General features: G+C 62.0%; 2 protein-coding genes across 10 annotated transcripts in view; both read left to right on the top strand.

Moving 5' to 3' along the window:
• The window catches only part of DAGLA (diacylglycerol lipase alpha), a 46149-nt gene extending 37046 nt beyond the window's left edge, over positions 1 to 9103 (top strand). For all 3 annotated transcript variants that reach the window (XM_062196039.1, XM_062196038.1, XM_062196037.1), the window contains exons 14-20: positions 362 to 504; positions 831 to 899; positions 1162 to 1234; positions 2381 to 2577; positions 3664 to 3793; positions 4226 to 4413; positions 5684 to 9103. In XM_062196039.1, the coding sequence (XP_062052023.1) occupies positions 362 to 504; positions 831 to 899; positions 1162 to 1234; positions 2381 to 2577; positions 3664 to 3793; positions 4226 to 4413; positions 5684 to 6680 (1797 nt within the window). In that variant the 3' untranslated portion in view covers positions 6681 to 9103. The remainder of the gene's footprint in view (positions 1 to 361; positions 505 to 830; positions 900 to 1161; positions 1235 to 2380; positions 2578 to 3663; positions 3794 to 4225; positions 4414 to 5683) is intronic.
• A 5463-nt stretch (positions 9104 to 14566) lies between these two features.
• The window catches only part of MYRF (myelin regulatory factor), a 31318-nt gene continuing 21596 nt past the window's right edge, over positions 14567 to 24288 (top strand). For all 7 annotated transcript variants that reach the window (XM_062196032.1, XM_062196031.1, XM_062196029.1 and 4 more), the window contains exon 1: positions 14567 to 14644. In XM_062196032.1, coding sequence (XP_062052016.1) covers positions 14599 to 14644 — 46 coding nt within the window. In that variant the 5' untranslated portion in view covers positions 14567 to 14598. The remainder of the gene's footprint in view (positions 14645 to 24288) is intronic.

Genomic DNA, 24288 nt, shown 5'->3' with positions numbered 1-24288 from the left:
GCAATGAACATCGTTACTGAGCCCCGCAGCCACGCGTGAGACCCTGCCTGCTGCGCTCTCCAGAATAAAGCAGTCCCTGGCCTCGGGAGGCTTGGGTGGATTCTAACAGAGTGTGACCACTACAGTGATAAAAAAGATCCATCCCAGCTGCGTAGCAGTGCCTCGGAAGGAATGGGCCCTTCCTGGAAAATCAGGGAGGGCTTCCCCGGGGAGGCAGCCTCGGGGCACAGCTTTGAAGGATAAGTAGGAGTTTGTCCCTAGGAAGCCGCTCTGTAGGGGCCTGGAGGGGTTCTCCGTGTGCCCTGGCAGCCCGGGAAGGAAGGCAATAGGGTGGGCCACTCAGGCTCCTCTTGGCCCCCAGGGTCGCGGAACCAAGCACTACGGCCTGATTGTGGTGGGCCACTCCCTGGGCGCCGGTACTGCCGCCATCCTCTCCTTTCTCCTGCGCCCGCAGTACCCGACCCTCAAGTGCTTTGCCTACTCCCCCCCAGGGGGCCTGTTGAGGTGAGTGGGCGGGGGCAGGTGGGGTGGGGGCAGGTGGGACCACTGGAGGCTGAGGGCTGACTGGAGCTGGACAAGGCTGAGCGCTGGCCGGTGCTGGCTGCTGCACTGGGCAGTCTGACTTCTAGTCTCCAGGCCAGTAGGGGGGGGGGGGGTCGGAGCTTTGTAAAAGGCCACACGGACCCTTGGGTCCCCCCCAGCAAGCAGAGCAGGGGGCAGGCAGCCAGCTCAGCTCCTGCCAGCTGCCTGCAGGCCTGGAGGCCAGAAGCAGTGCTCCCTCAGCTCTGGAGCCCCTCAACCCCTGCCCCTTGGCCTGGCTTCTTTTGCAGTGAGGACGCCATGGAGTACTCCAAGGAGTTTGTGACCGCTGTGGTTCTGGGCAAAGACCTCGTCCCCAGGCGAGTCACTCCCTTCTGCAGGCCTCACCCCACTCCCTGGCCGCCTCCCCACTCTCAGCTGCCCAGTAGCGAAAAGAGGGGGACAGGCAGGCCGGCCCTCGCCCTGCCGGCCCTCCTTTCCTCGACTCTCCTCTGCCGTCCCCCAGACTCCCCCCCACCCCACCATGACCCCAGCTGACTTGCCTTGTTCCTGGGGGCCTGCCCCGCTGCCCCCAGCCCCTGAGCCGGCCAGGCTGACAGCCCCGGTCCTGCTGCTCCCCAGGATCGGCCTCTCACAGCTGGAGGGCTTCCGCAGGCAACTCCTGGACGTCCTGCAGCGCAGCACCAAGCCCAAGGTGAGCCCAGCCGGGCACACCGGCCTCCGAGCAGCCTTGTCTGTCCCACCTGAGACAAAGCACCAGAGACCCAAGCCATGTGAGGCCGGGGCAGGGGTAGGGTAGGGGTGGTGGTAGGGGAATTTCAGGCTAAAAGACCCTAGGCACCTCCAGGCTCAACCTGTCCAGCCCCTGTCATATACAGATGGGGAAACTGAGGACGAGTGGAAGGGACTTGCTTTTTGCTCATATAGGAGGTGGAACCAAGCCAGGCCTGGGAGTGCAGGGTTCCCATCACCCGGAGCTGCCCGATGCCAGGGAAGGGAAGCCCACGTGCTCTGAGTGGGTGAAGCAAAGGCCACTTCGAAAGCCTGCGGCTTTTCTGATTTGCTGGGGCCAGCCCTTCCTAAGCCACAGCAGGCCTTTGGAGGCCCTAGGCCCCTTCCTGTGCAAGTTGGCCTGCAGCAGGTTGGGCAGGTGGGCAGGGGTTCTGGGGTCAGGCGCCCTGGAGCAGACCAAAAGCAGGACGGAGGCACACTGGGGCTGGCAGGTCCTGTGTGTGGTGAGCCTCCTGCATCAGCCTCCGGGTAGCCCTCACCCCACGCACTGTCTCAGCCCGGCCTGGGCTGCAGCAGCTCTGGGGCCTGGGGTGCCAGGTCAGGGATAGGCAGCAAAGCTTTGTGGGACTTGTCTTCCTGGAGGAGCCTGGTTCTGGGGAGGCAGGACCACCAGACCCAGGCCAGGACACTTGAGAGGCAGGTGGCTGGGAGCTGACGGAGACACGGCCAGGCCTGGCAGGTGCAGCTGGGGCCTGCTTTGCCTCTGACTGCCGAGCGACCCCGCAACACTCCCTTCCCCTCACTGGGCCTGTCTCCCCATCCACTAGATGGGGGCTTGGCTGGTCTCCTAGCCCTGGGCCAGCCCTGAAATTCAGCAATTCCATGTCATCTGTCCTTGGCTCCTTAGTGGCCACCTGGCCACCGTACATCCAGCCACTGCCTCTTCAGGTGGGCACCGACCTTTCCTGCTCTAGCCACCGCCCTTCCCCTGCCCTCACTGCCATCCCACCTCTGACCTCTCACCTACTGAACCCTCCTCCTGAGCACCCCATGCCCCTGCCCACCCAGTGCTGTTCAGCTCTGTCCCCATCTCCCCCACCCCACCCAGTGGAGAATCATCGTGGGGGCCACCAAATGCATCCCCAAGTCGGAGCTGCCCGAGGAGGTGGAGGTGACCACCCTGGCCAGCACACGGCTCTGGACCCACCCCAGTGACCTGACCATCGCCCTCTCGGCCAGCACCCCGCTCTACCCGCCCGGCCGGATCATCCACGTGGTCCACAACCACCCTGCTGAGCAGTGCTGGTAGGTACTGCCTGGGGTCCCGGGCCCACTGCTGCAGAGGGCAGTGTCCAGGGCAGGGGCTGTGTGATCAGAGGGCTGGGATGGGGGCAGACGCTGGGGGATGACAGCCCAGGACCCCCACAGCGGGGCTTTCTCAGACCCTGGACATGGAACAAAGGGTCAGCCCAGAGCAGGACTCCGGGCTCCTCTCTGGTCAGTCCCAGTCTCCATCAGGGTTGGCCTGGTGTTACCCAGGGCATCTCTCCTGTGCACATCTAAAAGCGCGTGCCCTGGAGTGATGGGTCAGTCAGCTTTGTCACTACAATGGAATACCCAAGGCAGGTACCTTTACAAAGAACAGAGGTTTATTTAGCCCACCGTTGGGGAGGTTCAAGTCCAGGGTGGAGTGGCCCCATTGGTTTGTCATCTGGTAAGAGTTTCTGATGGCAGGGGTGCAGTGTGTGTGGAAGGATCGTATGGCCAGCCAGGAGGCAGAGCAAGAGAGTGGGCCACACGTAGGCTTTTGTAACAGTCCCGTTTGGGGGACCCAGGAGGTCACAAGAAACCTCCCTTCCCAGGGCCTGAGGCCTGCCCACCGGGCCCCACCTCCCAAATCCATCACTGGATTCCATTCCTGCCCTCTTAGTGCCTTTATCTGAGGACTCGGGTCTGCAGGAGTTCAGGGACCAAATCTTATTCAAACCACAGCAAGGGATCACCCACTGCCTGGGGGTCGGTAGGTAGGTCACTGTGAGGATGGCGCCTGGGCAGGAGAGGAGGGGAGTGGGCCATTTGATGGGCTCCTCCCACTTCCTGCACTGTCAGAGGGTTGGGGCCTCCCTCCCGGCATGGGCTGCCTCCACTCACAACTGGGGCCCTGCCCAGGATGGAGTAAAAAGCAGCCAAGAGGCTAGGTAGGAATCGTGGCTGAGGCTCCAGTTTGCCTGTCCCAGGCCGAGGGCTAGGGAGGAGCAAGGAGCCAGGTCCCAGAGACACAGCCTTACTGGCTGGGTCAGGCTGAGGACCTTGGAGGCAGGGAGGTGGAGCAGAGCCAGGGGCCAGGGCCCAGGCTTCCATCCCTGCCCTCACTTGCCCCGCCCCCCTCAGCTGCTGTGAGCAGGAGGAGCCCACGTACTTCGCCATCTGGGGCGACAACAAGGCCTTCAACGAGGTGATCATCTCGCCGGCCATGCTGCACGAACACCTCCCCTACGTGGTCATGGAGGGGCTCAACAAGGTGAGCCCCACTGGCAGCTAAGGCGCCCTCAGCCACAGTCCCCTGCTGGACCTTAGGGGTGGGAGGCTGAGGGGTGGGCAGGAAGCCCGGCAGGAGTTCCGGGCTGTTTCCACATCAGCCCACTGCCCCATGGGGAGGAGTTTAGGAGGCTCCCGGGGATCTGTCCCCAAGGCGGGCTAAGCCAAGAGGCCACGAAGGCCACCTGGCCTGTAACAGATGCATGGCCAAGTGGCAACAACCTCAGCCATCCCCTTGGCAAGATGCATCCAGCCTCACGGGCCTGTGACTTGTGGGCAGGTCCCAGGCCTTTCGCCTTCCATGAGGAACAGGGCTCCTGAGCGGAGGAGGGGGAGGAGGAGAGTGGAACCCTTCTGGCCCCAGGACTGGGCCTGCCCTGCCTCACCCCCTCCCACCTCTCCTGTCCTGTCCCAGGTGCTGGAGAACTACAACAAGGGGAAGACGGCCCTACTCTCTGCTGCCAAGGTCATGGTGAGTCCCACCGAGGTGGATCTGACTCCCGAGCTCATCTTCCAGCAGCAGCCGCTGCCCACGGGGCCACCCATGCCCGCTGGCCTGGCGCTGGAGCTGCCCACTGCAGGTCATCCCAACAGCAGTGTCAGGTGAGTCCTGGCCCTGCCTGCCCCACCCTAGGGGCGTGTGCAGGCACCCAGAGTGTGGTTCAGAGGGCACGTCCTCGCGTGTGCCCTCACCAAGCTCAGCACTCACACACAGCGATGCAACTTGCCCCCTCCGCTCCAGCTGTCCTCGGCCTCCTGTCACTGAAGGGGCCTGTGTCTCAGACGGCTCCCCATGTGGGCCAGGAGACGGCTAGGCACACACAGACCCAGAAACCCTGGGCCCCACACAGATTCACTAAGACCCAAACACGTGGCCACACATACATGTGTATTTGCATATACACACATATGTGTATATGTATTTATATCAGAGCTTCTGCAGGCACATACATACACACAGATGGCCCCAGACAGACTCACACATGAAGGACCACACCAAGACAGTGACGCATACACACGGACACATGTACGTGGACATGCATGTGAACACACATGACAGACACCTGGTCCGCACTGCACGTAAACACAGATGTGTGTGCACACGCTCACAGGTGCACACTCACCCAGGCTGCAGACCTGGTGCAGACTCACCCTTACTGGGTGTCAGGCCCTCAGGCGGTAGCCCATCCAGGGGAGAGCTGTCCTGCCTTTGTGGGACTTTTCCTGCCCCGTCCGTGACTGCCAAGAAGGGGGAATGGCTGCTTCCTGGCCCTTGGTTGAGATACCCGGAGGGTCCCTCCCTGCCACTTTGAAGTTTCCTGTGGCAGCTGCCTGGCAGGATGGAGGAGCCAGTGTGCTTTCTCGGCCACCATCCTGCAGCTGCCACACACTCCCCCCCTCCTTCATTCATTCCCCACAGGCTGCTGCAATGGAGCAAGGGGCTTCTGGTCCCCTCCAGCAGAAGGCTACAGCCATGGGAGAGGCAGGAGGAACCCCAGGGTGAGGGAGGGGGGATGGCACAGGGGGCGCTGGCCCTCTTCCTCTTTCCTTTCTTCCCCCCCCCCCCCCCCCCCCCCGTCTCCCATCCCACTATGGCCTCATGAGGGACCTGGGGCAGCCGGTCCCAGCCCCACCCAGTGCTCCCAGCACAGCTCAGGGCCCCTGGCACATGCCAGCATCAAGCCTGGTCTTTCAACTTGGTTGGAGTGCTTGTGAATTTTTTTATTTTGAAATAAGGATTCCTTGCTTCAAGCTAAACGACCTTGTCCCTGTGACCTCCTGCCAGTGGGGGAGCTGGCCTGGGGGCGTGGGCGGCCTCTCTGAGGCGCCAAGACTCACCCCGCCTCCCCCCAAACCCCCCCTCCTCCCGCAGGAGCAAGTCCCAGTCCGAGATGAGCCTGGAGGGTTTCTCCGAAGGGCGGCTGCTGTCCCCCGTGGCCGCGGCAGCCCGCCAGGACCCCGTGGAGTTGCTGCTGCTGTCCACGCAGGAGCGGCTGGCGGCGGAGCTGCAGGCCCGGCGGGCGCCGCTGGCCACCATGGAGAGCCTGTCGGACACCGAGTCGCTGTACAGCTTCGACTCGCGCCGCTCCTCGGGCTTCCGCAGCATCCGCGGCTCGCCCAGCCTCCACGCCGTGCTGGAGCGCGACGAGGGCCACCTCTTCTACATCGACCCCGCCATCCCCGAGGAGAACCCGTCGCTGAGCTCGCGCACCGAGCTGCTGGCGGCCGACAGCCTGTCCAAGCACTCGCAGGACACGCAGCCGCTGGAGGCGACGCCGGGCAGCGGGGGCGTCACCCCGGAGAGGCCCCCCAGCGCGGCAGCCAAAGAGGAGGAGGCGGCGGCGGCGGCGGCAGCGGCAGCGGCGGGCGGCAGTCCCACCCCCAGCCCCGCCCCCGCCCCCGCCCCCGCCCCTCAAGGGGAGCTGGCGCTGCACAATGGGCGCCTGGGGGACTCGCCCAGCCCCCAGGTGTTGGAGTTCGCCGAGTTCATCGACAGCCTCTTCAACCTGGACAGCAAGAGCAGCTCCTTCCAGGACCTCTACTGCATGGTGGTGCCCGAGAGCCCCACCAGCGACTACACCGAGGGCCCCAAGTCCCCCAGCCAGCAAGAGATCCTCCTCCGGGCCCAGTTCGAGCCCAACCTGGTGCCCAAGCCCCCGCGGCTCTTTGCCGGCTCGGCCGACCCCTCGTCGGGCATCTCGCTCTCGCCCTCTTTCCCCCTCAGCTCCTCTGGGGAGCTCATGGACTTGACGCCCACGGGCCTCAGCAGCCAGGAGTGCCTGGCAGCCGACAAGATCCGGACTTCCACCCCCACGGGCCATGGGGCCAGCCCGGTCAAGCAGGATGACCTGGTCATCTCGGCGCGTTAGCATCCCCACAGCGGCTGCCAGCTGAGGCCCAGGCCAGAACAGGTGGCTGCCCCTTAGCTGGGCAGCTTTGAGGAGAGGCCCCTAGGGGCCAGGTAGCCCCAGGCATGGGGCCTCACTGCTGAGCTTGGGGGGTCTGCATCCCTACCTCAGCCTAGGACCCCCAGAGCCAAGGTGGCTGGGATCTGGTCTCCCAGATGCGGAAAGGTGGCAGAGCCCGGGCCATCCTAAGCCTGACTGCCCCCAGCAGGGGCACCTGGCACCCCCTGTCCTGGGCCAGGCCTTGGGAAGCTGGCTCCCCTCGCTGCCCTCTGGCTGCGTTGCCAGGGCGGTGATGGCGAGCAGCCCCTCCACACGTACTCTCATCTGTGGGCCAGGCTGGCACTTGCCCTGCCCCCCCCCCCCCAGACCTGGTGCCTGCTGGCGGCCCACAGTGCTGTGTATGTTTACAGAGGCTGCTGGGCTGGCTCAGGATGTGCCCTGGGCGTGCAAGCCCCTCGTGCCCTCCCTGCCCTGGCATGTGCTCAGTAACTTCCTTTCTGAGCAGGACCAGAGGCAGCCCAGGAGCCTGGAAGGGCATGGTGGAGAATGGGGTGAGAGTTGCCCCTTCTCTGCCAGTACCCCTTATGCTAGCCCCTCGGTCTGTGGGTCCTGGGCACACTTGGCCCCAGGGCTCCCAGCCACTCAGAGGGCGGTGGGCACTGCTGTGGCTCCCCTGGCTGTAGACTCAGTGCCCTTGGAGGAGCGAGGCCACTAGGAGCCTCCTTCCTCCAAGTGTCCCCCAACTCCCTATGTACCTCCCCTACCCAGTGCCTAGGCAGCTCTGGGCCCTGGGATCTGAAACCAAACACTCCTCTGTCCACCTCACCTCTCTCCTCACCGGCCTGCGCTCCTACTTGGGAACTGGGTTTTCTTCCCTCCCACCCCCAGTATCCTATTGGCAGGAAGTGGGGCCAAGAGGGGGGTATTGTGGGACTTGGCAAGACACCCTGTGCCCGCTGCCCAGGTTGGAGGCCAGGAGGCAGGGGGTTGCCCTGGTTTAGCCTGAGGCTCCCACAGGGGTTCCTTCCCTGTTGGGTTTGGGAAGCGGCTGGGAAGGTGGAGACTCTGCCTTTGTCCAGAGGCAGGCGTGGGGGAGGTTGTGCATGCTAGTGTCAGGCGTGTGTGTGCATGTGCATGTGTGTGCACCATTCCTGAGGAAGGGGCTGCTGGGCACTGCCCACCCTACCTGCCCTGCCTGCCTGCTGCGCCCCCCAGCCTGCCAAGAACACAGTGAGCATGATGGGGCCTGCAAGGTGGGGCCTCAGGAGGAGCTCAGTTTCAGACACCACTCGTTCCCCTTTTCTCACCTGCTGCTCTGACCCCTAGTTTGGAAGACGCCTGTACCGTGTAGCAGGCGCTGACTGCCTGCTGGTGCCTTCGTCCCCTTGGAGGCATGATCCCTCCCAGTCTGGCCCTACCCACAACCTCCCTGGGCCGCCTGGGCTTCCCTGACCAAGACCCTATCTCGTGATCACTGGGACCTGGAGGCAGAACCTTGTTCCCCCACCCCTCACATGGCTGCCCTGGTTGGGGGCCCGGGGAGCACCTGCCAGCCCTGACAGACGGGGACAGAGACCCGGGAGCTGGGCCTCCCGCCTCGTCTGTGACGCACCCTCACCTGTCTCCAGGACACTCTTCCCCTGCTGAGGCACAGCCCCAGCCCAGCACAGAAGCAGGACAAAATCAGAGGCTCTTAGAGCTTAAAAAGACAAAATATTAAATCAGAAAAAAAGTTCCAACAAGCACCCAGCCAGTAGCAGCGAGAGACTCGGTGTCTGGCCTTTTAATTCCTCCTGTGCCAGGGTGGGTCCTAGGCCCCCTTAAGGTGGGCGTATCACCCACCCATGCCCAGGCCTGAGCCATCAGGGACAGACCCCCCCAACCCCAAGGCTGCAACCACGCCATGTTACAGGCTTGGGGCTGGGGCAGGCTTGGACTCAGCCCTGGATACCCAGGGTCAGCCCCCTCACTGGCCCCTCTCCACCAGCCCCAGAAGGATGGGCCTGCTGCACGTCTCACTCCTCCACCCCATGCCGCATTCAGGGGGGTCTGAGCCACCCCCCTCAGCCCAGCTCGGCTCAGCCCGACCCCCACTCCGTCCCCCAGACCCGCAGCACAAGCTCTGCCAGCCACGTGCTGGCCTGCCCTCCCGGGGCCTGGGTGACCTCCATATGCAATGGGTAACGAGCGCCGGGCCCCACACACCCTCACGCACTCTCTACGTGCCATTCTCCCGTGACTTTTTTTTGTACTTAATGTATGAAAGATCCACACTAATATTGCTGTAAAAAGGAGAGACAGATTAATATAGCTTATTCTATAAATACATCTGTATATAAAGGTTTCTGTATATTGTATAGAGCTATGTATAAACTGGATGTAGAAGCACACTGGCTGCCTCGAGTGACCTCTCTTCCCATCGGGTGAGTGATGGGTACATGCCTGGCTCGAACCAGGAAGCCCAAGGGGAGAACTGAGGTTCCCTAAGACCAAGCCTGCCTGACTGCAAAGACGCAGGTGTGTTCGGCGGCTTAGGTGCAGTCCCGCCTGTATCTGGTTTAAAGCTGAGCTTCTCGGCCTGGGCCGTGGGCCCCTGCACCCTAGGCTCCCTTGCAGTGTCAGGTGCTAGCGGCATTTCTCACCTACGCCTGCGCTGCCCATATCCTGGCCCAGCATCGTGCTGTGTGTGATTCACAGCACAGAGGCAGGAGACCCTCAGGGCCCAGGCGAATGGGAGCAGCCCCTTGCTGAGTCCTGCCTATGTGAGAGGGCTCCCAGGGGATCGACGTTCTCCTGTTGCTGTGCCCTTAAAAGACAGCCGGTCGGCAACTCCTTTTTCCTCCCTGAGGACTGAGGCCCAGAGTGTGCCAGTGAGCTGCCCGACTCTGCAGAGCCAGGAACTGGTGTTCTGACTACGCCTACCCAGCACTGAAATGCAGGGACCACTGGAAGCCTCAGCTGAGGGCTTCCCACGGAGGGCACAAAACACCTGGACAAGCCCAGAGCGCCCCAGGAACCCCTGCCCAGCCTGGCTTCAGGGAGTGAGGCACCAGGAGGGGGTTGGAGGTCCAGGGTAGACAGGCAGCTGGGCCTTTTGCCAGTCCCAGGCGGGCTCCTGCTCCCTCCGCACAGCAGGGGGCGCTGTTCCTCCAGACTGGCCTATGAGCTAAGCCAGCCAAGTTTTAGACTTGACCTTCCTCTTTCCCACCCAGCCTGCCACCCCAAGTCCAGAATGACTGTACTTGGTGAAGGGCCGGGGAGTCACAAAAGTGCTCTTGGCTTTGGAGTCTCGGAACAGGAGAGGAGACTGAGACCTGATAAGGGTCAAGGTCCCACAGGAGGTGGGGACAGAGCTGGGACCAGAACCCAAGCCTCCCAACCTGGTCCAGCCTCCACCTTCACCTACTGGGGTGCAGAGGCTTCTCCCTTTGCTGGGAGTAGGGCCGAAGCCTAGGAAAGTGGGGTTCAGAGAGGTCCTGGGCTTGCCCGGGTCACACAGCAGAGCTTGGTGAGGGGCGGTGCTGGCTGAGCAGGACTTGGCCTCACCTTCCCCGTGCCAGACCTGCAGACGGTCCCTCCTGGAGTCTCGGAGGGAGGTCTCCTGGCAGCCGCCCCACGCCCTGCCGGTGTTGCCGTCACCCAAGTCCAGGAAGCTGCACCCCGGCCTCACTGACTCCCTGGGCTCACACTCACCACCCTTAGGGCCTTCCTCTTTCCCCATGGCAAATGGGCTGCTGCCAAGGCTGTGTGGGCCCACGGGAGGCCAAGTGTCCTGGGTAAGGAGGCCCCTCCTCTTCCTGGACTGGTCTCCTTGCCCGTTACTCATTAGCCCTTGGGTTGCCTGGGTCCCTTTCCCTGGGAGAGCCTTCTGGTCCTGCTGCCACCTAGGGCCAGGCAGGGGCTCCGGAAACCCAAGAAAGCAAAAGCATCACTTATTGATCACGTGCCTGGCCCTCCAGCTGCACTGGAAGGCAAGAACAATGAGTGCGCTCCCAAGGGCCAGCGGGCAGGCCTCGGGGAGCAGGCTGGCTGGCCGCAGGGGACCACTGTGCTCACTGGGCTGGGCTGAGTCTGTCCCACACTGAGGGAAGCGTGGTGGAGTAGAGCGAGGACACGGATGGGACCACCTCCATGGCCAGGGTCCCAGTCCATCAGCCCCAGCTATTACCCTCTGCCCAGCCTCGGCTCCAGGCGTGCTTGTGTCTCCACTCCATTGTGGACTTGGGGGGCGCTGGCAGCCTTGACTCCTAGCTGAGCCCTTGTCTCAGACATGTTAACCACCAACTACAGGAGAAAAGCCCTGGGCCAGTTGCCCCCAGCCTGGCCGGCTCCCACGGGAGAAACTGGAGGCTCCCCGTCCAACTTCAAGGCTACCCCAGGGACCGGATAATCTATCAACTTAATAATGAGGAGGTGGCGCATCATCCCCCCACCGCAGCGCAGGAGCCCGGACAGGGAAGGAGGCAGGCACGGGATGGCCCTCCAAGGGCGGCGTTCAGGCACCACGAGGGCTACGGAGGAAAGACCTGGGCTGGGTGGAGGTGACCGAGAAGCTGTAGCTCAGCAAAGGAAGCCATTTGGTTAAAATCCCATGGTGTGGGCGGGTGTGTGTTTTGTCCACTGGCAGGCCTGACCCCTGGTGGAAGAGGGGGCAGAGGAGGGGGTAGAGCGCAGAATAACAATTGTCTCAAGGGAGTCTGCAGAGAGAGAAAGACTTCTGGGTGGATCAGCTGAGAAAGAATAGGCATCTCAGTGCGGCCCCTCTCCCCCCTCTCAGCCCAGCCCCTGGGGGTGGGGGCGGGACAGCATCGGTCAGCACACACAGCTGGGGCCTCCAGCAGAATCCCATTCTATATATCTAAGAGCAACAGCTCGGAGAGCGGACAGCGGCCCCCACAGGGACAAAACCTCATTGTGAGGCACCCGCCGGCCTGGGCACCCCCTCCCCCAACCCTAGAACTGTCGTGGTATTGACCCTCCTCGGCGGGCCACCGAGGGCCTGCTGACTGGGCCACATCTGGGGCTCAGTCACTGCTGCCCCTCCCCCATGGCTGGCCACCGAGGAGGAGGAGGGAGGCTGGGGGAGGCAGCGGGCTTCTCCAGCTCTCCCTGCAGTGTCTGGGGTCACTGGCTGGTTGGCCTCTTCATCTGCCCGCAAGGCCTCCCAGCGCTCCCAGCCTCAGTTTCAAGGTTTGTCCAGCAGCGTTGGGTGACAGCGTTTTCCAGCTCTGAATCCCATGGCTTAGGGTCCGGGGAGGCTGCGGTTGGCTGGAGTTCAGCCACTCTGGAACGGGACGATCTGCCACTCACCGAGCACCTGCTGTTTACAGGCAGTGTTTCCTCGGTGTTGAAGCTACGGCAATGACCAAGACAGAAAAATCGTTTGTCCTCATGGGGCCCCTTCCGTTCTAGAGCACAGAGAAGGATGAGGCGAGAAAGACGAGAACGGCCTAGGCAGGTGGAATCGCTTTAGGTAGGGGGCCAGGGTGGCGATGTGTGGACTGAGACCTGAGCGCTGAGGAGGAACCAGCCAGGTGGGACAAGTGCTTTAGACAGATGGAACAGCACATGCCAGGGGCCTGTGGCAGCTGTGGGCCTGGAATGTTTAAGCAATGGCAGGTGTCACAGGAAACACCTCACTGAGGCTGCCTTAACCGGCTTGGGAGAGTCACTGGGGGCTGGTAGTAAGCGGGTTAAGCTGCCGCCTGCGATGCTGGAATCTTGCATTGTTGCGGGTGAAATGGTGGCGGAGAAAATATTACACTTAACCTGTCTGACTCCTCACAGCATCAGAGCGCCAGCTCGAGTCCCAGCTGCTCCGCTTCCAATCCAGCTCCCTGCTAATGCACCTGGGAAAGCAGTGGAAGATGGCCCAAGTGCTTGGGCCCCTGTGCCCACGTGGGAGACCCCAGTGGAGTTCCAGGCTCCTAGCTTTGGCCTGGCCCAGTGCTGGTCGTTGTAGTCACATGGTGAGTGAACCAGCAAATGGAAGATCTCCCTCTGTTGCTCTGCCTTTCAAATAAACAAATTTCTGAAAAAAGAAAAAAATTCACCAAAACGTACAGAGCAAGCAGAGCTGGGGTTATTGGACACAACACAAGGAAGCAGAGGGCAGCGTGTCAGATGGCAGCACAGACCGTCATCTGAGGGCTATTCCTCTAGCAGCAGGTCCCAGTTACGGGGACTGTTGCCCTGTGTTTGCACGGGGGCAGTGGTTATAATAAGGACCACCACCCGAGAAGCATTCTGCTGGCTGGCGTCACGGCTCAATAGGCTAATCCTCCACCTTGCGTTGCCAGCACACCAGGTTCTAGTCCCGGTCGGGGCGCCGGATTCTGTCCCGGTTGCCGCTCTTTCAGGCCAGCTCTCTGCTGTGGCCCGGGAAGGCAGTGGAGGATGGCCCAAGTGCTTGGGCCCTGCACCCCATGGGAGACAAGGAGAAGCACCTGGCTCCTGCCTTCGGATCAGCGCGGTGCGCTGGCCGCAGCGCGCCAGCTGCAGTGGCCATTGGAGGGTGAACCAACGGCAAAGGAAGACCTTTCTCTCTCTCTCTCACTGTCCACTCTGCCTGTCAAAAAAAAAAAAAAAAAAAGAAGAAGAAGAAGAAGAAGCATTCTGCTGGTATTTCCTCCATTAGGGTGATTTCCCCGGGGCGGAGCTGGGGAGCTCCTATCCGCTTTACCTTAGGGGACTCCACCAAGTGCCCCAAGGCCACCAGCCCTGCAAGGAGGCATTGGTGGCTGTGTGGGCACAGAGAGAAAGGCAGGCGCTGAGGCAGGGGTACAGGCAGGGGTGGGCCACCCGAGGCCTCAGAACTGGAGCGAGAAGTTCAAGTCGGAGGGCCAATGGAAACCACTGGTTTTAGCAAAGCATTGGCATTGTCTGAGTGATGTCTTTGAAAAAAATAAATAAAGTGATTTGGAAGGTTCTAGAGATCCCTGGAAGAGAGGCTGTGCAGCTGGGTTGGACGGAGATGAGAAGGCACTCACGGGTGGCGGCAGGAGAAAGGAGCGATGGGTTTATCTAGGACATCCTTCCAAGTAAAGCCTTCCAGACAGGGCAGCGGTGAGTGACTGCTGGATCCCTGGGTCAGCCAGGATCTGGCCCTGAACCCGAATGACCTTGAAACTCAGACCTGCATTGTCAGTACTGTAACCACGTGTGACTATTTAAAGTAAATAAAATTCAAAAACCAGTTCCTTAGTCCCAACAGCCATATTTCAGGTGCCCAGTGGACCACACAGAAAACACCTCCATCGTCATAGTTCGACGAGACAGTTCCCAACCCGTTAAGCCTCAGTTCCCTCATCTGCAGAACACATAAAATAACGGCATCTCCTTGGCACGGTACCTATGAGGGCTGAATGAAAAGGCACCTGTAAAGTCTCAGCGCAGGCTGGAAGTTACTGCTGAGATGCGTGGACCAGGAGAGGAATGGGGGTGCGAGACTCTGAGGTTCTGATAACCTAAGATTTAGACTCCTAAATCTTGCCCTGGAGAGGGAAAGAACAGCGAGGGCCGAAAGACGCCGCTGACCCCAGGCCCAGTCCACCGCCACCCTGGCCAAGCCGCCCTGGTCCCTCGAGTCGGCTGGGACCCCCTGCGCCCAGCGCCTCCCCAGGCAGACGCGCGCACGCTGCCCGCGGCTGGGTTGCGGCGCGAGGCGCGCCGGCAGGGGGCGCTGTGCGCGGCGGGCGGGGCCCGTGGGGCGGGCAGGGGCCGGGCCAGCACCGCGCGGGGGGCGAGCGGGGCGGCGGACCCGGCGGGACCGCAGCCGGAGCCGAGCCGCGACTGTAGCGCGGGCCGCGCCGGCGATGCCGCGCCCCCGGGCCGGGCTGTAGCGGGGCCGCGGCCGGAGTGCGCGCCGGGCAGGCCGGACATGGAGGTGGTGGACGAGACGGAGGCGCTGCAGCGCTTCTTCGAAGGTGAGATCCGCGGGACGCGACCCTCTTGTGCTGAGACCCTCAGTCCATCTCCCCGGGGCTGGGGCGCCCCACTGTGTCCCCACCACTCCACGAGCCCCCGAACGCCTCCTCTGGGTGGGGGCCCTCCTCAGGCTGGCACCAGCGTGTCCGGCGTGGCTCTCAGGTGCCTTTGGAGTTACTACTCACCTCCCCTGAAGTTTGGGCTCCCCGTCCCTGCCTCCTAGCACTTGGCTTCCTGGGGGCCACGTCCCCTTGGAGGCTCGGACCTCCCTCGGCCATCCAGGGTCTTCAATCCCCTAAATTATGACACCCCCCACCCCCCCAGCACCCTTTCTTAGTCTGTGGACACTGCTGTGGTCATCTGGAACCCTGTCCAGACTGGAGCCTGCCCTCCTTCTAAGATCTTCCTTACCGCTTAAGGCTGGTACTCCAGACCCTAGCCTGCCTCCTGGAGGCTGAGCCCCCCTCCCCCCAACCTGAAGGCCAGGACCCTCTGGGTGCCTTTCTCATTGACACGCTGCTCCCAGTGTGACTCCTGGGAGCTCGGGCGGCCCCACCATGCTTCTCTGAGGCCAGGACCCCCTTCCAGACTGGGACTCTCTTTCACAACGTTGCCCCCACCCCAGGCTGAAATTCCCCCTGAAGCAGCTTCCTCTCCCGTACTTGTGGCTGGGACCCCTTCCCCAGCATGCTGTCCTAGGGCTGGAACCTTCTGGAAGCTGGCACCCCTGCCACTAGCCACCTCTGCTCTTGAGATCCTCCAGATGCTATGAACTGTGTCCACCGGCTCTCTGGAGCGCCTCGGGGCTGTGTCCCCCACACCTGTCCCTGGAGTGTCCTTTGATTGCGCCCCATTGGAGGGGCCTCACCCCCTCACCTTGACCCTGAAAGGACCTTCCCAGGGTGTGATCTTCGCACACCTTACAGTATTGCCTTCTCCCCTACCCCACCCCCACACTGGTTTCAGAGGTCTGATCTACATCTAGCGACTCCCCCCCTTTTCCTGCACACCCTGCCCCTCCTCCAGGGCTGCCCGGCCTCCCTGGACAGGGTGTGGGCGGGGGAGGGGGAGGTGTGGGCTGACGTCTCCCAGCCCCCTATGCTTCTCAGAGCTTCCCTGGAACACCTAGCCAGGCTCTCTGGCCCCTTTTGGGCCCCTCTTTGCTAACCTGGGGAGCCTGCTCCCACCTTCTCCCTTTCTATTAGCCTGAACCTGCCCTGGGGGTGTACTGTGCTGCCCTTAGCCCCCGGGCCTGGAAGCTGGGGTCCCAGATACCTTTGGAGTTCTGTGGGGGAGAGAAGGCCTTTCGCTGCCTCAGTTTCTCTGTGTGTCTTGGAGGCAGAGGAGGGGCAGGAACCTTTGGCCACTCTGGCCTGCCAAGCAGCCTCGCAAAAGGGCATTTCCAACCTCAGGCCACAAACTCCAGTGTTTTGGACACTCCGGCTGGCCAGGTCCCAGGAAGGCAGGCCTGGAGTGGATTCAATGGTTGATCCTAAAGCGGGCAGTTGCACCATTTGGGGGGTCCCAGGTAGCCTCCATCAGCCCCAGGGGTTCTCAAGGGACTTTATAGGAGTCGGAGCCTCCAAGGAGGAGACCCTGAGCCCAGGGCAGAGGGGTGGACCTGGCTGGCCTGGGCTCCCTGTCTCCAGAGCCAAACCTTCCCGCCTGGCCAGCCGGGGGGGGGGGGGGGGGTAGGGCTGACGCCACGGCTCAGCCATGCGGCCGCCTGGCAAGGAGGCAATGCTGCTCCCTCCTGAGAGATAAGAGGAGACTCAAGAATGTCTGTGGGGAGCAGGGCGGGGTGTGCAGCGCCTGCTGGGAGGCTGGCCTGGAGGAGTCCTGGAGCCTGAGATGGGGGCGGGGGTGGGCAGGAGGCCGGGGTCGCCTCAGCCACCTGGGAGGAAAGTCCTGGCAGGAAACGGGGTGGGCCATGGTATGGGGCCCAGTGCGGCTGAGGGTGCGCCCTGTGCCCCCAAGCAGAAATAAGAAAGCTCCAGGGGAGGAACCTGGGCTTTGGTGGTGTGGATGTGGCTTCCCGAGCGCGTGCTTGGACCTGGGGCTGGGGACACCCAGGTGGACACCTGGGTCCTCATCCTGGTCCCTGCATGGCCTCCATCACTAGGGAGTGCACAGTGGGTGGAGGGCTCTGTGTGTTCGGCTCTGGGCTGGAAGATTGGGAAAGGGTTTTGCCGATGGAGCAGCAGTGCAGGAGGCTGGTCGCATGCTGGAGTGCCATTCCCTTTGCACACAGGCGTGTGTCCTGGGTCCTGCCCTGTGTATCTGGTGGGACTGGGGGCTAAGGCGCTTTGGACCTCGGGTGGGAGGCTGGGACAGGGCGGCCCCCTCGAGGCTGGTACAGCCGGGCCCCCGTGACTGCCTCGCTAATCCCCTAGAGAGAGGCAACAGCAGACCAGATCGGCAGGCACAGGGCCTGCAGAGGGAGGACCTACCGGGCAGCATGCACTGGCTTCCAGCAGGTAACCGGGGTGTAGTGGCAGGTGCACTCTCATCACCTGGCTGGCTGAGATCTGGACTCCCACAGCAAGGTTCGGGATCGGAGCGTGGCAGCATCTGAACATCCAGCCAGGACTTTGAGGTTCTGGTGCAGGCATAGCCCCTGAGAGCTGTGTGGCACTGTGCAAAGCTCTTGTCCTGGCCGGGCCCCCTTTCCTCACCTGCAAGACAGGAGGGTGTGGCCTTCAGCTCTCAAGAGCCTTATCTTCTAGCCCTGGGAAAAGAAAGACCAGGGCTGAGACACAGAGGGGCAAGTGCTGGCCCTTGATTCTGGGGCCACAGGAGGCTTGAGTGAGCAGCCATGGCCCCCCAGAGAGAAGCATGCCTTGGAGACTGAAGGGAGCTAGGTTTCCAGAAAGGCCCCTGAGAGATTGGGGGGGGGGGGGCTTTCGTCCAGAGCCCACCAGGGTTGGAGGCAGGGGGCCTGGGATCTTGTCTGTTCTTGGAAGTGAGGGCGGCCTGGCTGGTGACTTCTCTGGCCTCTCTCTTCCTCACCTGGCAGGTAGGTTAGTTGGGCCAACTCTGGCTTCCCATGTGGTTCTTTTTTTTTTTTTTTTTTTTTTTTTTGAGCCATCCAACAAAGACAAACTCACAGCCTTTGGAAGGACAAAAACACTGGGATCCTGGCTTGGGGTGGGGGCTCCCCTCTGCTGTTTCCGGGCTGGGTGAAGGGAGGAGGATGGCGCCAACTGCGCCCCCAAGAGAAGAGAGTTGGCCAGAGCTGACCCCAGGCCCTCAGCTCTCTGTGCTGCCTCAGGGGGGTCTTGCTGGAGGCAGAGGAGCACCTGTCGGGGTCAGCACCTCCGTCTCCCCTCCCAGGGCCAATGGAGGCCCCACGAGCAACCTTAAAGGCTCAGGAGGATGGCAGTCTGGGGCTGAGCCTGGATGTGTGTAGGGGGCAGCACTGTGTCCTGTGCCAGCCTGTCTATCTGACGCACCTGGGGAGTAGGTAGGTGGCCGGGCTGTTTGACCCCTGACTTGGAGGGAGCTGGGATGGGACTCTCCTGGGTCTACCCAGACCCACTCTCTGGGGGACTCCTGATGATTGCCAGTAGGGGGTCTGACTCATGCCCTTGGCCCCACACCCAGCGCAGGGCCACACGGTGGGGGCCGGGATGGGGGAACAGGAAGTGTTCTCAGGGCCAAGGGAGGCCAGCAGTGGTTGTGCGGAGGTGGGGGTGCGTCCTGGGGAGGGGCTGGACTGTCGAGGAGGGTGGGGGTCAGTGAGGAGCAGGTGGCCACCAACCGCAGACTCTGGGGCTCTCCTGAGTCCAGGAGCCTGGACAGAGTGCCCTCGGCGTCTTAGGCAGAGCCAGGGAGGGTGTATGGGGACAGACAGGCACCTCTGGGCAGAATGGCTTTGTCTCTGGGGACCTGGCCCCCACTGCCTGACTCCTGGGAGGTTACAGGACTGGGGGGCCCTGGCAGCTGAGGCTGTGATTGGCCGCTGCCCTTGGACTTTGCCCTCCCGATAAGGACTGGGAGCAGAAATCATTAACTGAATCATTAACCGGGGGCGGCCCCGCCCTGCCCAGGCCTCCGCCTTGCCTTTTCACCTTCTTCCTCTTCCTCCCTCCTCTGGGCCTCAGTTTCCCTCACAGCCTGGGGTGCTGGTGGGGGGCTCTGCCGTCTCCAGGACTCCAGCCCCTGCTGCCTCTGGCTGTCTGTGGCCCTCGGCTGAGGGGCAGGGTGGGATGACGTCATGGTTTGGTGCTTGCCCTGGCGTGGGCAGCTGGGGTCTGCAGCCTCACCAGAGGCCTGCTCTGGGTGGATCACTGCACCTCGCTGTGCCGCTCAGTAAAATGGGCGTCCAGTGCAGCACCGGTGCCTGCCTGTCCTGGCCTGGGAACGCTCCCTGAATGCCGGCCTCGGTCAAGGTGATCACTGACAGGCCTTACACAGCCCTGCCCCGCAGGCTCGGGCCAGGTGTTGCGCGCCACACTTTGGGGACGATGGGTCCACAGAGAAGTCAGAGCCCCACACCTGGGCCGGGAACCTGCTTTCACAAGCCGCTCACCCTCTCTGGGCTGCTTATTCCAGGGATGAGGGAAGCTGCCGGCCTTGTTGGGTATATTCTGTGTGCAGGCACCTGCGCCACGTCAGGGGTGGCCTTGCCCTGGTCCCCGACATGTCCCGAGGGGCCTGCCCCACCCTCCACCCAGAGATGCGGAACTTGTTCCCTGGCCAGAGGGATGGGGCCTGGCCGTCCTCCATCTTTGCCTGTGCTGGTGGAGGTGCCTGGTGGAGGGGTGGGTGGTGTCCCCTCCTTTCTCAGCAGGGAAGGAAGGGGATGTATCAGACTCACTCTGGTGGCCACGGCAGAGCTGGGCGGCGTCCTGGGTCCCAGGTGGGTGCCATCCTGGGAAGGGGCCTCTCTTCTCACGTGCCGAGGGGCCTGACTCCGCTCTGATGGCTGTGCTAAGTGGTGTCCATCCAGCTCCCGGGCATCTCAAGACCTCAGAGCCTGAAGGTGAGCACCCTAAGGGTGCCGAGGCTGGGAGGGAGCTATGGTAGGGCTGCAGGGTATCCTGTCTCTCCACAGTGGAGTTCACGGGCCCTACCTCCTGGGCTCCAAGGGTAGGGGAATCCCGGTCTCCTGCCCTGCTAGCTTGGAGGCAGGGGACTGCCTTTAGAGGGCAAGGGACTTGGGGCTGTGATGTGGCTTTACTTGGCTCTGGCTCCTGCTGGAGCTGCCTGCGAGGAGAGGGACTGACAGAGGGAGAGGAGACTCCCTCCCAACCCAGGCACGTGAGACTGCCCTGGGAGGTGTGTGTGGCCTGGGCCCGCCATGGGGGAGGTGAGCATTTGTATGCACCTGTGTTAGGGTGTACAAACCTGTGTGGCCCTGGCGTGCCCGTACCTCAGGGCCTTTGTACTGGCTGTCGCTGCTGCCTGAAACCCTCTGAAGTGCTATGGATTTTACTGACCCATCAGCTCTGTTTCCTAGAATGTCAGCTCACGTGGGAAGGGAATGTCTGTTTATTGCTTTGTCACTGCAGCCTAGGGCTGTGCCGGACACATAGTAGGTGCTCAGCCAGTCATTGCGGGGTGGATAAAGGAGCCCTAGAGCATGCTGTGTGTGTGTGTGCATGTGTGTATAAGCTGTGTTGCCATGTGTTGTGGGTGTGTCCTTGTGTAATTGAGTAGGGGACAGGCTGTTGGCAACCATGTGTGTCAGGGTAACTGGCTATGGGTATACCCTGTGTAGGTACACATGTGCACATTGGAGTGTGGATGGTGTGTAAGCACAGGTGGTCATGGCTTCCCCTGGTGGAGGCTTGTCCCTACCCCAAGCTGCCAGGGTCTCTACTCTGTCTCTGTGGCTTGCCCGCCATGGGCCCAAGGGAAGAGAGTTAGGGGCACTGGGTGGGCCACAGGGCTGTGGCTCCCGAATGGAGCGGATAACCCTGGGAGCCAGTGTGTGGGTAGCACCTGCTGCTCTCCATTCTGCTTGACCCAGCTGGGGAGCTTCTGGGGACTGTGAGTTCAGTTTGTGCTCACCTGAGGCCAGCGTAGCAGCAGTGGGAGGACCAAGGAAACCATTAGCCAGAGCCCAAGATTCTGGGTCCCCTGCAGGCAGGCTGTGGGCTTCTTCTCCATTTTTGGTAAGAAGTGGGAGGCAGCAAAGGCGACTGTGGCTCAGATTTAAGAGCCTGATGGACAGCGACTTTAGAGCTACGTGTTCGTCAGGTGACACAGAAGTTCAGCGTTGCTTGTACAGTGGTGCGTCTGAATGAGAAGGCTCTAGTCACAAGGTAAAGGAGCCGGAAGCAAGGACGGCTAGCGATTCTTGAGCATATTGATAAAGACAGAAAGTGAAAATCAAAGGAGATGAGAGTGTGAACTGGCTCGAAGGATGTCGATTAGCTCATTCGGCACAGGGAGGAAGATCCATAGGGCTAGGGGTCCCCCCGCTGAGATTGGGGAGGGGCTGCCTGGGGCCAGGAGGCTAAATTGTGCCACCCATGTGCAAGAATAACAGTGCAGGACCGCTCCTGTGGGACCAGGGACTTGGGGGCAGGTGCAGGGGCCCCTTGGAGGCTCCAAGTGCTCCGTGGAGCAGGGGTGATGTGCTGTAGGGCGGGGTGGCAGGGCACAGAGTGGTGCGGCCTGGGCAGAGGCATGAGGGGAGCCCCAGGAGAGATGGAAACAGAGCAGTTAAGTTTGGCTGACAGCTGGTGTCCTGGGGTCAGCCCCTTTAAGGCTACGACCAGCCCACGATGCAGGCATCCCTGCCCCATTTGATGGAGATGGAAGCTGAGGCCCAGGAGCTGGCCCTTTCAGAAGCCAGGTCTCTGACCTGAGGGCTGTCTCAATGCCAAGGTGGACAGTCCCCTGACCACCACCACGCTGGCCCCAGCGACTGCTGGAGCTAGGCCGCCCCTTTGATTTGGGTGTCTGGGGTGGACGTTTGTTACAGCCAGGGTGCTCGGGGGACTGGCTTAGGTCCTGATGCCATGTCTGCCCCAGGTTCAAATCAGCCAAGCCTGGCCAGCATCCTCGGCCCTGGCCCACCCTGCCTGCAGCCACGTGGCTGACGGGATTTCCGCCATGTTTGAGGCATGAATTGACAAGTGCACCATTGACGGGGCAGGGAGGGGGTGGGCAGGGCACAAGCCTCCCACTGTGCCGTGTCCCCACCCTCCCCCGTCCCACAGGACAATGGCCGAGACTCAGCCAGCAGCCACAGCTGGTGGGGGGGGGGGGATGTGCGCATGAACAGGAGGAGGGGCGGAAGGGAGGGGTCCGGGTGGAGGGACCACCTGGGCCCCCGCCTGCTCTCATCCCACACCTGGCTTGAGTCCCCTTGGCTTCTCTCCTGCCCAGCTGGGTGGGCTTAAGGAGAAAAGAGGAAGGGCCCACCTTCCCACAGTCCAGACCCAGCCTGCCCAGGAAGGGGCCATGTCTGGCTCCTGTTCAAGGCAGGTAATAAAAAGCTAATTAACGAGGAGCAGCTGGGGTGCATGGCAGTACCTCCTGAGGCCTGTGTAGCCCCGGGGCCCTGCCGCAGCCTGGCCTGGCTGGGCTCCCCACACCCCTTTCCCAGTCTCCTCCTGGTCACTTGGCTCCTTTGTTCCTCTTTATTTTGTTAGATTCCCACTGTGTGCTGGGAAGTTTATGTCCTGCAGAGACAGAGTAGGGCATCATGTAAGGCCCAACTCTGGCCCCAGGAGCTGCAGGCAAGCTGCCTGGCCTTTCTGAACCCCCGTTTCCCTGTCTGTAAAATGGGCATTACTTATCACATTATAAAATGTGATAAATATGGATAAATATGTAGATATGAACATTGTCCGTGCAGAGTGGGTGCTGTGGGCTGAGCGTGGGGTGGCCGCTTGGGGTGAGCTGGGAGCACTGGTGGTGGTGGATGACACACCACCTGGGGAGGTCTGAGTACAGAGGACAGTGAAAAACCTGATGAGTGGGTAGAATGGGGGCTGCCGAGAGAGAGAGAGAGAGAGAGAGAGAGAGAGAGAGAGGTGTGCACTCTCTGAAACTAGAGAGTGAGTACAGTCAGCCTTCTCTGGTGGAGGGAATAGCATGTGCAAAGGCCCGGGGTCGGGGATGTGTTTGTCCTACAGGGAGGGGAATGGGGACAGGAGAAGGGAGGGCAGGAGGCCGCTCATGCCCTGGGCCAGCCCTCCCTCTGCAGTGGGAAGTTGTTGAAGGATTTGAGGTGGGGGTGGGGGTGGGGGTGGGGGGAGTGCAGAGAGTGGCGCTGGCTTGTGACCTCATGGTGTCACTTACTGGCTATGGGGCCGGGGGCGGCCTTGCCCCAGCCTGAGAATGCGTGCCCCACGCTCAGCCTCCTGGCTGGCAGGGACCTGTTTTTGGGATCCAGTGCTGTTTTAGGGCTCTCTGGGGGAGCAGCACCCTCGAGAGTGTGCCCAGGGGTCCCTGCCCCCCCCGACTTCCGGGGGGGCCTCTGCTTCTGCCTTAAGAATTCCTGGGCTCCAGCAAAGCTCCACCCCCACCCCTGCTCCTGGCGTGTTTACTCAGAATCTCTGGGGTGGTTCCCGGGGCAGGCTGGGGGCCGGGCCCGTGAGGACGGGAAGCACAGGGAGAAGATGAGGCTGGCCTCGAAGGCTTCCAGGGAGAGAAAGGTGTGGGGTCTGCATCCCTCAGAGGCCCCCCACCCCCAGCTCTCCGGCTCCTCCCTGCTCCTTGGCCCACCCCCTCCCTGCTCTATCCGCTCCCTCCTCCCTCTTCCGTCCACCCCGTCCCTGGCACGAGAGGGTCCCTCCTCCCCCCAACCACATCTGGTTCTTGTTAGGGTCTCCCAGGATGCCTCTGTCTGAGGCCCCCCATCCCCAGGGAGGTGGGCCGGAGGATTAGGGGTGATTAGGAGTGCTCCTGGCCAGGGGAGGAGGAGGAGGAGGAGAGGAGGGGGCTGGGCCTGTTATAAATAGCAGCTCAGGACTTCCCGGGCCCATCCTTCACTGTAGATGCCAAGTTCAGTCTCAGAAACCTGCAGCTCCCGCGGCCAGGGTGGGGGTGATGCTGCAGAGCCCGCGTCCTCCCTGCTCGCTGCCCCTGGTTGGTCCTCCCTCAGGAAAGCTCATCCCCTTGGAGTCAGACCCCTGTGCCTAGGTGTGCGTCCTTCTTGCTGTGTGGCCTTGGGCAAGAAACGCGACCTCACTGAACACCAGGGATGGCGGCAAGGTGGGATGCAGAGCCCTCACAATGATTTGGGGCCTGGTAGGCACGCAGTCACCGTGAACCTCCATCCTGGGGACCGTCCTTGTCCCTGTCGTGGGCTGAGAAGCACCGGTAGGCATTAGATGAGCTGTTGTCACCATCGTGGTTCGGTCGCACAGCAGGAGCCTGCAGAATGCTTTGGATATAACAAACTTCCCGTGTTTTCTTTAAAGATTCATTCACTTATTAATTGAAGGGGTGGGGGAGAGAGAGAGAGATCTTCCATCTGCTGGTTCACTCCCCAAATGGCAATGGCCAGAGGCTGGGCCAGGCTGAAGCCAGGAGCCTGGAGCTTCATCCAGATCTCCCATGGGGGTGCAGGGGCCTAAACACTTAGGCCATCTTCAGATGCTTTTCCAGGCACACCAGCAGGGAGCTGGATCAGAAGCAGAGCAGCCAGGACTTGAACTGGGGCTCTGATATGAGATGCCAG

Source organism: Lepus europaeus, chromosome 7, assembly GCF_033115175.1.
Source record: "Lepus europaeus isolate LE1 chromosome 7, mLepTim1.pri, whole genome shotgun sequence".
NCBI classification, from domain to species: Eukaryota; Metazoa; Chordata; class Mammalia; order Lagomorpha; family Leporidae; genus Lepus; species Lepus europaeus.
Note: the sequence above shows the minus strand (reverse complement) of the source record. Positions and strands in the feature narration are given on the sequence as shown.